Source organism: Gopherus flavomarginatus, chromosome 15 (genome assembly GCF_025201925.1).
Source record: "Gopherus flavomarginatus isolate rGopFla2 chromosome 15, rGopFla2.mat.asm, whole genome shotgun sequence".
Classification (NCBI taxonomy): domain Eukaryota; kingdom Metazoa; phylum Chordata; order Testudines; family Testudinidae; genus Gopherus; species Gopherus flavomarginatus.
Window position 1 is genome coordinate 17,852,124 of NC_066631.1, and position 14,087 is coordinate 17,866,210.

Here is a 14,087-nt window from a genome sequence, read left to right on the forward strand (position 1 = left end):
TGGGAAGGAGTTTGGGCCTGGGAGGGGGCTTGGGGCAGGGGTGTGGGAGGGGCTTAGGGTGCTGGATGGGGCGAGGGGCACTCACCTTGGGCAGGTCCCCATCCCTGCTGTTGCTTGTGGAGGCACGGCCAGGCGGCTCTGCAGGCATGCTGCCTCCATCCCCCCATCCCGAGCGCTGACTCTGTGGCTCTTGCAGACTGGGCTGCCTGACTGTGCCTCTGCCGGGAGCAGCAGGGATGGGGAGTCGCTCGCGTGGAATTGCCAGAGGTGAGTGCCCCCTCACCCAGCACCCCAAGCTCCCTCCTGCATCCCCAACCCCAAACCTGCTCCTGGACCCAAACCCCACAGACCCTCCCATACCTCTGCCTTGCACTCCAAACCCCTTCCTCTGAGTTAGCCGGCATTTTTAATTTACCAGCAACCCCCGTTCTCCCACCATGCCGGTTAAAAAAAGCTTTTACTGTAGTTTAAAAATTAGTATCAAAATGTTTTTAAGATGACGTATTGCACAATTTTGGTAAGATTTTAAGCTATCCAAGTTATCCTTACAGCTGACAGTACTCTGGCCTTAAACCCACTAAATGCTTAGGATAGCCATGAAAGGGGGCCAGTATACCTTCAAAAGGAGCATCAAAGTATCACCTGACATTCTGAACTTCATAATCACTTCAAGAGAAAATTAAATCCATACATTTAAAGTTCAGTTTGCTATACATACTACAGATTTTATTGTATACTGCATATAAAATTCACTCTGATAAAGTGTCAGACTACTGGTAAATCTCCTCAGTTTTAAAGATTGTGGGTCTCGAGTAGCATTTTTGCAATTTTTTTCAAGAGAAGAAAACAGATAAGCAGTGCTTTGTCAAGACGCCACAAAGCCCGCTTAATGACCCAGTATTTGCCCTATGTTACAAACAGTTATTCAATGGGTTTCAAGCAATTCCAGCCTTTAATACTACATGGTTGGTAAGAGTTCATCCTTATTGAATGATATAAAGCTAACCCACCCTCAGAGACCGTGCTAAACTTCTGCACTCCAGCATTGCTGGAGTAGTTGTAAAACAAAATAGGCAAGAAACAAAAACTGCAAATTTCTTATTTCAGGAAATAGTTAAGCAATCATCGAACATTTTAAAAAATCCTGCAGATTAATAACGCATGAAGGGAAAAGTAGGAACAGAATACTTAGAAACCTGAGAATTCTCTAACTTTCCCTGTTTGCTTTCAATTAATATTAGATCCTGTTCTAACAGAACTATTCTCTCAGCAATATCTCTAAGTGTTCATACTACTACAGGCTTGAATTCAACTCTGTTCCTAGGCAACAGCTTTCTGTCCATGTACATTAAAATTTAACTAGTATTATGAACTAACAGGACTTCTTGGCAAAAATAAAGAATATTTAAAAATCCTAAGTCTACTTTTTATATTAGGAAAATTGTATATCTCATTTTATGTATTCTGGTAGCTGAATCAGACATTCTTTAAGAAAAGCCCATACCTCCACACCCACTTACAAATAATGGCTTAAGAGTTTGGTTACTTATTAAGACACCAGGCAAAGATTTTAAACGCACAGTTCTGATCTGAAAACAAAAGTAAATATGTTTTAAGTACTGCAATACCTAACCCTTCGTTTCACCTTTATATCAAAAGAGCTGCCAAAAGGTATTTTTAGTGCTGGTGCAGAGCTTTGGATCTGTGCACACCTTCAGTACTACAGGTTCTTTATACTAACAACTAATTGTTTCCAGATTCAGTTTACTTTAGTTCAAGGGTGGGTAAACTATGGCCCATGGGCCGGATTAGGCCCTCAAGGCTTTGGATACAGCCCATGGGATTGCTCCCCGTGGCACTGCGGGCCCGGCACCGCTCTCAGAAGTTGCCCCCAGGCTGGGGGGGTGGGGGACACAAGGGCTCCGTGGGCGTTGCCCTTGGCTCCAGGCACCACCCCCCACAGCTCCCATTGGCTGGGAATGGGGAACTGTGGCCAATGGAAGCTTCGGGGGAGGTACCTGGAGGCATGGAAAGGGCAGCACAAGCTGAGCCCTCCGCCTCTGCTCCCCCAAGGGCTGCAGTGCTTCCTAGAGTGGCGCGGGGTCGAGGACAGGGCAGACAGCCAGGGAGCCTGCCCTGGCCCTGGTGTGCACTGCTGCCACCCCGGAGCTCGAACCCCTCCTGCACCCCACCCCCCAACTCCCTGCCCTGAACTCCCTGCCGCACTCCTCCTGCATCCCAACTCCTGCTGAGCCCCCTTCCACAGTCCACACCCCTGCCCTGAGCCCCCTTCTGCACTCCAACCCCCTTCCCTGAGCCCCCTTATACACCCCCCCACCCCTCCTCTGCCCCAATCCCTTGCCCTGAGCCGCCTCTTGCGCACTGCACCCCCTCCCATACCCCACGCTCCCTCTCATACCCCAGCCCCCTGCCCTGCATACAATATCCCCACCCAGATGTGGCCCTTGGCCCAAAAAGTTTGCCCACCCCTGCTTCAGTCTCTTTCTCCCTATCTTGGAGTTCATTTCATAGTGTCATTGTGTTCCATTAGCTCTCTCTTTCTAGTGTAGATGTACATAGCTTCAGACAACTTCTCTGTATCTTGTGTCCAAATAGCACTTCATTCAGTCCCCAACAGCAGGCATCATCCACTTGTGCATCAATAGATAGATAGAAGCATAAGGCTGCCAAAGCCTACACTGATATCAGCTGCACCAAGGCCTCAGGCACAGACTATGCCAATAGTACTGGTGTTCAATGCTTTGACTCATTTGCCCTCTGGCAGCCTGGACAGAGACCTTGACATTCATTTGCTTTGAACTCCCATGGTCAACACTACTTCACTGTACTAAAATGGATGGGAAAAAAAAAAAAACAAAAACAAAAACCTCATGATGAGAGAAGCGATCTCATTAAACAGAGACAGCAGGTCTTTCAATATTTCCTTCTGCTCTGGAAATGAACACACCAGCCACAACAGAACTGGGATAACGGGACGCCTTCTCTGATTGCTTTCAGCATCTAGGGCAGAACATGCTGCACACTAGGTATCAAATAGGTTCCTCTTGATGTGGATCAAACTTGTGTCTTCAGCAGAGGTAATGACTCACTTGAGTCAATGTCAACCAGACTGGCAAGTCCAGAGTAGCAGGGAAGTCAACACCAAACTCAGCCGCACATCAAAACACCAAAAATGACACAGCCTCAACCTGTTCTGGTGACTGCGATTCATCATGTCTAGCTGGGTGCCTATAGTTTGTACAGGGACAACTTAAGCCCTATTCCATTGGAATGATGCCAAACACTTCCCAAACCTGGAAGCCCAGCTGTGACTCTTCACTAGGTCATTCAAGGCAACAGCTAAGGATATGATTTACTCACAGAGGTCATGGATTCCATGACTTTAACAGACCTCTGTGACTCAGCTGTGCATCCCCAACCTGTGGCTTGAGCCAAAGCCGGGTCTGTATGCCCCCCTTGCAGCTGCGGCTGGAGCCAGGGCTGTATGCTCCCGCCTTCTCCTCAAGGCTTCAGCAGGGGCCAGAGCCATGGCTGTGCACTCCCTTCCATCCTTCGCTGCTGCAGCCAGAGCTGGGCGCCCCCCACCTCCTCCTATGGCAGCAGCGGAGGTTGGAGATGGGGCTGTGAACCCACCCATGGTGGTATAGCTGGGGCTGTCATTTTTCCCCCCATGGTGCTCTAGCTATCATTCCCCCTTCCACCTCCCACAGCTCTCACTCCCCTGTTATTTTTAATAGGTCAGACTGGTTACAGCTCCTGTGAATTTTTGTTTACTGCCCACAACTTGTGACTTTACTAAAAATAACAAATAAAATCTTAACCTCAGCAATATGCTACAAATTCATCCTGACTTGCTGGACTTACAGAAGAATCAGGATTCAGCCAGAAGGAGCTTCAAGAGCTTTCTACAGCTAAGACTGCTCAGTGACATACATGAAAAAAATCTAACAGCCACGCCAGTTACAGAATCATAGAAATGTAGGGCTCAAAGGGAACTTGAGAGGCCACCACGTTCAGCCTCGTGTGAGAGCCCTGACCTAGTGACTTTCAACTGATCTGCCTCTCTTCCTCCTGAACATCAGAACAAATGTATATATTCTTGACTTATAGCACACTTCCTCCTTTTTCTCCCCACCTGTCCTTCCTGAAAAAACTACATCCCTCCATATCAATATTCCAGTCATGAGATTTATCCCAAGTATCTGGAATGTCAACTAAGTGATAATTTAGGTTTTGTAGGAATACTTCCAGTTCTTCCTGTTTACTCCCCATACTCCTCACATATTTAAGATGTTGAGCAGATTCCCCCACTGATTTCACTCTTGTTGTTCTGGTGACCCTACTGTAATTTTCCATGTCCCCCAACATCTAGCTCCCTGTCAAGGCTGCCTCCTTCCTGCCCTAACAGGTTTTTTTTTTTTTTTTTTTTTTTTTTTAAACCACACACAAGGCAGAGAATAGTCATGCCTATCAGAGAGAGTCTGCATCTGACAGCATTCAAGATTTCCTGAAACCCTGGATGATTCCACATTCTGAAAAAGGAGGAAGAAAAGCTGTTGATGCAAAGCCCACTGCATCATTTGGCAGACTAAAATCAAGAGCTCATACAAGCTCCAAAAGGAGAAAGAGCACAGAGTTTTAAATTGAGAGCATTCAGCAATGAAACTGACCAGTACCGGAACTGGAGTAAAGATGCCAAGCCAATGGGAGCTAAAAATTCGTGAAACTATGAGGTGATGGCCACAGACTAGTCTGACAAAGGAAAAGAAAATCAACACAGACTACAAAAACCAGTAAGGTTGAAGAACTCCACACTGTTAACAAAAACAGATAAATTTCAAATCAGAATGAGCTAAATGAAGCCTCAAATTAGACTAGATGCCGCACAGCAGAAGCGGCCAGTTGCAGCTACCCAGCTTCACTGACCACAGAACTAGATGGTTGAGTCCTGCTCTCAGCTGGACACAAGGGCAGGGACACAAGAGTCTGGCTCTTAGTCAACTGCTTCTATGAAAAATATTTGGTTTTGAGGCTGGGAGGGGAAAGGAGGGATTTTTCTGATTCTACTTTGGAAAACATTCTTACTTGTACAATTGTTGGGTTGTCTCCAGATCCAATCAGATAGCGTGGGTTACTCCAGATAAGTTCTGAAAATGTTGCGTCATCTCCTTTCTCTACAGCTTTCCGAAGTTTGGCAGTAAGGTCCTGCGTACGAGGACTTTTATAACTGTTGGCTCTTTCTTTATTAACTGTTTCTGTCTCAGGGGAGCATAAGCCATCTAACAAAAGAAAAAAGTTTTCTATTATTCTTGATGCATTTTCTCCAAAATAGGTTATTTTCATATCCTCTGCCATTGAAATATGCTTTTAATTTCAAATTTTTAGAGTAAGACCACAAATGTTTATTCATTAAATACTAGCAGTTTGTAACAGGGAAACAACTATAATTTCCTTTTGCTATAACGTAGTATACACACAGACTTTCAAAGCTTTGATTTTAACTGGTGAAACTGATCATTGCCAGTTTGTTTCCATCCAAAAAGAAAAAGTAATTTTACGAAAATCAAAATTTACAAAGAATGTTAAAAATATATGTTGAACTCGTAAGTGATTTGCTCTTTTGCTGTCAATTCTATCAATTAAGAATATTGTGAAATAAGATCAAATTTAATGATTTTATTTCTGAACCTGTTAGGAATCTGTCAACTCAGTAAGGTTTGAATGTACAATTACTGTGATTTTTAAAATATCTTCCCAATTAAAAAATGAAAAATGATTAGAAAGAATATTGGTTGAAAAATTAATTAAAAAAAATAAAATCCTACCACACTTGTCCATACAGCAATAGGCAACTGTCATAAATAGATAGCTAAGGGTTAATGTCTCTTTCACCTGGAAAGAGGTAACAAACAACACCTGACCAGAGGACCAAATCAGGAAACAAGACTTTTTCAAATCTGAGTGGAGGGAAGTTTTGCGTGTGAGTCCTTTTGTTCTTGGTCTGCTCTCTCTCTCGGCTCTGAGAGTGATCTCTCTATCTCCAGGCTTTCTGATCTTCTGTTTCCAAGTTGTATGTACAATGATAGTAAGACTATAGATTTATATTGTTTTTTTGTATTTACATGTGTGTAGTTGCTGAAATGTTTTAAATTGTATTCTTTTTGGATAAGGCTGTTTATTCATTTTTTCCTTTTAAGCAATTGACCCTGTATATTGTCACCTTGATACAGAGACCATTTTTATGTCTTTTTCTTTCTTTCTATATAAAGCTTTCTTTTTAAGACCTGTTTGAGTTTTTTCACTGATTAAGGCTAAGAAACGAAGGGAGGGGGAAAATCTCTTTGAGTTAGATCTACTAAGCCTGACTTTGCATACCCTCTGGGTGAGGGGAGAGAGAGATTTGATCTCTCGGCACTTGTGTTTCAAGGACTTGAAGCAGGAAATATCCTAGAGTACCCAGGGCGGGGAAATCTGGGAGGAGGTAAAGAGGGGGAAGGGAAGTGGGTTATTTCCCTTTGTGGTGAGACTCAGGGCATCTGAGTCTTGGGGTCCCCCAGGGAAGGTTTTGGGGAGACCCGTGTGCCAGACACTGGAATTCTGGCTGGTGGCAGCGATATCAGATCCAAGCTGGTAATTAAGTTTGGAGGTTTCATGCTAGCTTCTCATGTTCCGAACTCTAAGGTTCAGATCTGAGTAGGAAAGTTATGACAGTAACATGTATATGGGCTGTGTAATGTTATGCTAGCTTTAGTAAAACAATGCACAATAAGTTTGCTTCATAATCCATGTGGCTATTGGCAGGACTGAACTCAACTCTGAATAAGACCAATTTATTTTATGGTAATTGGACTGAAAACAACTGAAGACAATGGAAGGAAATCTAGCCAAGATCTTTTGCATTTGTACAGCACCTAGTACAACGAGTCCTGGTCAATGACAAGGGCTTGGAAACACTACAATAATACGAATATCCTTTTCTCTTAGTCTTAAATCAAGACGCAGCCAACTTCAATAGATCCCACAACTCCAACCTGATTCCATGCTCATTCTTTAGGATACAGTAATGATACAGTTGCCAATATACCAAAAATATACTTTATTTTGTTTCTGAACATAATTCTTGGTCTTTTGAATTTCTAGGAAACAGTTACCTATCACTATGCAGGAGACTTCAGAATTCTCCCTTCTCCGGCTGACAGAGTAGAGTTTTAACTGAGGTAGGTAAAGCTCAGAGTCAAATAGAAGGAATAGAGATAGGATTTGTGTTGCATATTTCTAGCTTTTTCTCATATTTATGGACAGATTAAACATGCACTGTCATTTCTCTATACACAATGATAGCAGTCCCATTTGAACTAAATTAAGATCTGCAATTCTGGATTAAGATCTCCGTTACCTTAAAGAAAAGCTTCAACCCAATTTTAATTTACGATTCCAAGAGTTTCCAAACCTTTCCACTGCACTCTGCATTTGTGAAGGGCTCATCTGCTATCATATTGATAAGCAAGTTTTGTGATTTCAAAACTCTCTCACCTCCCAAAAAGTATATGATGCATGAATTTAGTCTATACAGACAAATGCTTTCACTCACCTCTGTTAAATAATGGTCCTATTTTCACTGGAGATAAAGATAAGGATGACTTGCTTGGCGATGGGAAGTAATCACATATTCCTTTAGCAAATTTCTCAGCATCTTCTCTGTTGGAGAAAGCTTTAAATCGGGAGCCCTTAATCATCTTAACAGCTTGCAGAGCTTCCTTTTTATCATCATAAACATGCACTTTCTCTGGAATAGAAACAGTAGAACCAAAATTAAGTTCTCTCCAGAACACTACACTTCAAAGTCAAATTTAATCACGGAAATCAGATTACAAAGTTTTCAAACTGGCCTTCAAGCTTTGCTCCCAACTTGTGTTTACCTACCAAACATGGTATGCTAGATGCAGACTGTAATAAAGAACATACCTGCTAATGCTGCAAGTGATCTTTATAAATTTTACTTCTAAAACTAGGTAGGCAGAATTTCATCACTTCCAACCAGTGCCATATTGGATGGAACAGAGTATATTGTATCACTGCAATGTTTTCAGGAACTTTTGCTAGAGGGAGAGATGCAATGGTATTAATAGCACAAGAGCATCGTTCTCTCTTAAAAAAAGATGACTTACCATCTTCACCAAGTGAGATATAAAATGTCTCAAATCAAGACCGAAAGCTAACATTTTAATAGTCGTGAAATCTTTTCAATAGTCTTTTGTATAGGAAGATCTACTATAAAAGTGACTGTCATAATTTGAAGACTTTCCAACACAAGAACCTTCCATTGCGTCCAAAGCTTTTTACTGAGTGATATTCTATTCTGTTGGACACTGGATTTATCATGAAGAGCAGGACATTCTTGAGGAGGAATAAATTACCACTGCTTCAGAGCGTAAGAGCTCCTATCTTCTTTCAGAAGATATTCTGAATTGTTTTCTTGACATCTTAGAATTGAAAAGTTTGGTAATATCTTATTTTAGGCTGCATCAAATGAGTAAATAAGAAAGAATATGATCTAGACCTTGGAATATCACATAGCTATGAGATGTGAAAGAATATATAGAACTTGGTAATAAAAACTGCTGATGCCATCAGTTCAAACCTACATAAAAAAGCGTTGACTGCTTCTTTTTCTGATTGCTTTTTTTTTATTATTATTCTTGTTGAGAGGTGGTGTAAAAGAGAGAGAAGATGAGAAGAGAAATTATTATTATTATTATTTTTTTGCTTGAGTGACATCTAGTAAGAGTACTCATGAATGCCAGCTGTTATGGTAGAATAAGTGGAATGGACTTATAACCGGGATTCTATACACTGGAAGTGATGCTTATTGTTTTTTCCTATCACTTCTAGACAAAACCTTTGAACAAGCAAACAGTGTAAGCCCTCCAAAATAATGGGAAACTGCCATTAACAAAAATTATGAACTCATACACAGATCCCAATCTAATTAAAAATAGACAAGAATTTATAAGTAGGGTCCAGCGTAAATAATTAAAATGTCCCCAATTCATGACGGTTTAAAAAATGAAAACATCAACATTTACTAACATTACCTGTAAAATTCATTTTATCCTTGATATTGAGTAAGTTTACTTGTAAAATTAATTCCACACTAACTCCGTGAAATTCAATACTTTGTCATTTACAGTAGTGAATTTTCTTTAAAAAAAAAAAATCATGATGTACACAGGGCCCTGTTTATAAATTCTCAACACTGAAAATGAACTAACTGGTGAATACATCTAATTTAAAACAATATGTGAAGACCTTGGGACAATTCTTGTTTCACAGACCAGAAGAAGCTGCAAAATAACTTACAATATGTCCGTTGGGGAAAAATGCTGTTTTAATCAATGCTATAAAGTACCATATAAATTATTTATATTCCATTATTTGACAAAATATGCAGAATTCTAAAATACTGTGCACAAAATTTTTAATACTGAATTCCCCCCAGGAGTAATAACACTATATACCTAAAAAAGGAATACACCAGCTGGAAAATGTTTTTTTCTTTTGTAATATGTAATGTAAAAGGCACATGCTATCTCTGACCTTCAAAAAAAGTCAAACATATGAAACTGTAAATGTAAATTACCATTTCTTGCCAATATGTCGTCATAAACGGGACATACGCCATAGTACAAAGGAGGATCTCTAGATGGTGTCTGAACATTTATTTGTGAATCAACATCTACTGCTCCACAGACTGATGCAGAACAGGTCTTGTGCATTACAGCTTCCTCTTCTGGGGGATTCAGGCCCATACTGTACCCAAAGTCTCCCTCTTCAGAGACGTTTATATGACTCTCATTGTTCACTGCGTTAGATTTCAAAGCTCTTTGTATTTCTGACTGATTACTATCAAATGCAGTGTTTTCAGATTTCTCTGCAACAGTGGATGCATTAATCTCCAATTCTCCCTCTTGTTCCAACAAAAACTGAGCCAGTTTTTTTTCAAAAATAAACCTGGTGGTTGAGGTAATAGGTCCACACTTCAGTCCAGCTTTCACAATTTCTTCTCTAAGATCATCAGGTGTTAGCTGCTTCAGTCGAGACAATATAGTATCCATTGTTATTTCACCTGGAAAAAATGCAAAGTGACATCAACTGTAGCTACAAACACGCTGCTCTTTTCTGACTACTGAAACATTTTATCAAATGCAGGGGAAAGTGTGACATAACTAAAACAAGTTATCTGTTCATGAAGGTGAGAATTATGTAGGTTGCACAAAGACAGTACAAGGTTTTTGCAGTCAACACAGAAAAAAAATTTTTTTGAAACTAAAATGGCTCTTCTCTCCTTGTTCTTAGGGCAAACAACTGGAAGAGTGACTGGTCACCCTGCCAAATTTCCATTTCCACCACCGACATGTCATTTTGCCTCTGACCCGTTCACCGCAAAGTTATGAGGGTAGCACAGGAATTCTCTTACTACAGGCATAGCCTCCACTGTGACACACTGCCTGTTATCCTGCATGGTTCTCTGCCTCTAATACCCCTGCACCCAGCTTCTACATTCAGTCAGGAAGCAGAGGCTGCAAGCAAATATGATCTCAGTGTAAACTATTACATTTCTTACCATAAAAACCCACACATAGGACTTTACTCTAAAGACCATAACTAAACTTAAGATGTGTGATTACACTTTGTAGGGGCTAAGCGTTTGGGGGAGCATAGCTCAGAGGTTTGAGCATTGGCCTACTAAACCTAGGGTTGTGAGCTCAATCCTTGAGGGGACCATTTAGGGAACTGGGGTAAAAAACTGTCTGGGGATTGGTCCAGCCCTTAGTCTTCAAATCCACTTTTTACCCACCCAGTTTGCCAAAACTTTCTATTTTCTGCAACAGCTATATATGTAAATTAATTTCAGAAAGACTCTCTTATGTTAAGCCAACTATATTTCCCAGACATGCGACATTTAAAATATTTTAATCTTAATCCTTTGTAAACAAACAAAATCTTCCACACAGGAGGGTTGACAGCCTATTTTCAGAAATCTCTCTCCAAAACAAGATTGGTGAAAGGATGCAACAGTTTGGAGAATACATTTGTCAGTTTATTATTGCCTTTGTGTTTTATGAACATCATTTATGACTGTAGCCTTCAGTATAAGTTAGAACCTCCATTTTGTAGTAGGAACAAGCTATATATGGAAAACCGACACTTTTATTACATCAACATTCAATAGTTCTATCCCGGTAAACCAACAGAAGTGGAGTGCTCTGCAGGTTGAATTCTTTTAGATCATCTATTTATTGTGTGCACCCACAAGGCAGGAAGTGCTTTTATGGTTAAGTCTAGGATAAAACTATAGTCCTAGAGTAAAAACTACAAAACTAATACAAATTAAGGAGAAACTCATTTTTCTTTCCCCATTTTCATTGGTAAAACCATAAAGTGCAAGGATAAAATATGCAAGGAAACTTACTCACTGATATTTTTATTTGAAATGATTTAACTAACAAAAGTTTCCAAGTTAAGGAGTTAAAAGCCTGGCCATTTTAGAAGAAATAATTGCAATTTATTCTTGTAAGTATAATTAAAGTTAAATAGAGAACCAGTCAAAAATTGCAATCATGTCTGCATTAAAAATTGTTGGTTTTAGTACTGGAAACAATTAGATGGATTTTAAATACCTAGCTTCAGTTAAAAAGAATTTTCACATGTTATAAAAATTGTGCCCTTCTAACTCATTTACCTAAAAATCCTCACAGAAAAAAAAAATAGGGTGTTATTTGCATGAAGCTAAATATTGCAACATTCTAGAGCTCACGGGCTGACATGATTCACGACATATTTTGTATATCTTTATTTCAGGACTAATAAAGACTTCAGCTCCCAGAACGCACCCTATTCAGGAGATGCAGAATGATTCTGTATGATGCACTCCACTAAATACCATACCATTTTAGAACAGAGGAACAAGTACTATGAATTTCAATTCAAAAAGTGAATTTGAAACCAGTGTTCTGTCAAACAGAATAAAAACGTTTTTGTGAAGCCCTTTTTAAAAAAGTTAAATGGTTAGACTATTCTACACTTATGTAACATTTTCCAGTCAAGAATTTTACATACTATTGCTGCTTTACAAACTAACAAATTTAACTATGACACTGAGGTACAGGAGTTTTACTCCTATTTTAGGAGAAAACAGTCTTCGAGCGCTCAGATTGTTGATTCTTGAGTTCTGGAGGGCCTTCTATTAAGGCACTGAGCACCCCTACTTCCCATACACTTCAAACAGGATTCTCACATCAGCAAGCCTTGTGGGACCTTGGGCAAGTCACTTAAGTCTGCAGCAGAGCTGGAAATAAAAATCATATCTCCTCTTTCCTGATACTGAGTCTTAATTCCAAGAACATTCTTCCTCACCAAAACTTGTTCACAATATGAATTTTAAAAAGTTATAAAACTCAGCTGTGATATGAGCTGGAGCCACATTAAAACCTGCTATACTATTTAGTTTTATTTCCTATGAATTGTTAGTGAAGATGAAAAATGCAATCAAGCTGAGAAATAAGCAAAACTATGTAAGGAAATATTACAGACTTATGGATAATGAATGTATTGATAATACTTTTGAGGGCTATGTATTAGAAATTTAATGCAAGGAAGAGACTCAACTAATTAGTGCACTTCCTCCTATTTCTAAACCCCAGAACCAGTACAGCCTTCCTGAAATGCTACCTAAGACCAGAATCCTTCTCTCTCTCATAGAATTATAGTAGAAACATATATAAACAGGCAACATTCTACATTTGCTGCCGGCTGGTGATTCAGTACGTTAAAATTAATCATAGTAAAAGCAAAAGCACTTCAATCTGTAGTAGTGTGAAATGGTAAAATGGGCAGGTATAGTAAATAATATTAGGCTATGTCTCCACTACAGATCTCACAGTGGCACAGCTGCACTGCTGCAAGGTCTCCTGTGTAGCTACTCTATGCTGATGGGAGAGAGCTCACCTGTCAGCATAATTAAACCACCCCCAAGGAGTGACAGTAGCTATGTCAGCAAGAGAGCATCTCCTGCTGACATGGCACTTTTGTCAGTGAAACTTATGTTGGTATGGGGCGGTGTTTTTTTTTTCCACACCCTTGACTGACAAGTTTCACAGACAAAAGTGCTAGTGTAGACACAACCTTAGTTTCAAGACCTTGTTAATAACCTGAAAAGAGCTTTTGACATGGATTACAGTAGAAAAAGAGCAGCAATCTGATAAAGAAACACGGTAGCCATTCTGGTATGAAAGATTTTTAATTTCAATTTTTTCTTTTTACATTTATTTCTTCCCATGGGTTACTGAATCTGTCTGTGTCTTCATAAAACCATTTGTTTCCATATTCAGGAAGTAGAAATCTAATTCCAAAGGCAGCCTAAGTAATATGGCTATGATATGTTAAAGCAGCACAGATTAAAGGTTTGACAATTTATGTAAACTCAGTGGTAAAAATAAATTTTGCTTTTTAATTTACACCATGTGCCTGATGGGATTTTCAAGTGATACTGAAGTTTCATTTGGTAAAACCACTTTTCTCACTATGTAATTACCCTTTCAGTTATATAATCTAGCAGTTGCTCAAAACTTATCATGATAGTGACAACACTGATACAGGAAAAACCACAAAAATGTTTCCCAAATGAAAAATATATCCATAGGTTTAATGATTTAAACTTTCAATCCCAAGAAATCGTGCTTAAAATTTATTCTTTGACAACCTGACACATTTGGGTATCAAATGAGAAAATCTATCCTTAATTCATATGCTTTAAATTTTTATCTCACAAAAAATATTTTCAACTTCAAATATGGAATGATCTGAAGTGTAGACAGCACTACAATAATTATCTTTTCTAGCTTAATGTGTAGGGTCCTGCCAGTTATTTTAAGCAGACTTTACAAAATGAGGCTCAACACTTAAGTGTTAACAGCTGTATGAAACGGACTTTCCCTCCCCAAATACTAGGGGAAATCTCAAAAGTAGCGTTTCCTCTTTCCTTCTTACAACAGTATGAAACAACA

At 39.6% G+C, this 14,087-nt stretch overlaps 1 protein-coding gene and 1 long non-coding RNA gene across 3 annotated transcripts in view; one reads left to right on the forward strand and one right to left on the reverse strand.

The window, feature by feature from the left end:
• Nucleotides 1–14,087, reverse strand: part of ANKLE2 (ankyrin repeat and LEM domain containing 2) — a 32,540-nt gene that overhangs the window by 15,333 nt on the left and 3,120 nt on the right. For both annotated transcript variants that reach the window (XM_050924095.1, XM_050924094.1), the window contains exons 2-4: nucleotides 9,662–10,147; nucleotides 7,613–7,807; nucleotides 5,107–5,300 (exon numbers count right to left, since the gene is read on the reverse strand). In XM_050924095.1, coding sequence (XP_050780052.1) covers nucleotides 5,107–5,300; nucleotides 7,613–7,807; nucleotides 9,662–10,136 — 864 coding nt within the window. In that variant the 5' untranslated portion in view covers nucleotides 10,137–10,147. The remainder of the gene's footprint in view (nucleotides 1–5,106; nucleotides 5,301–7,612; nucleotides 7,808–9,661; nucleotides 10,148–14,087) is intronic.
• On the forward strand, nucleotides 190–12,395 carry LOC127034834 (uncharacterized). The gene is made up of 3 exons (XR_007769508.1): nucleotides 190–267; nucleotides 7,162–7,238; nucleotides 11,884–12,395. It is a non-coding gene; the product is annotated as an uncharacterized LOC127034834 (long non-coding RNA).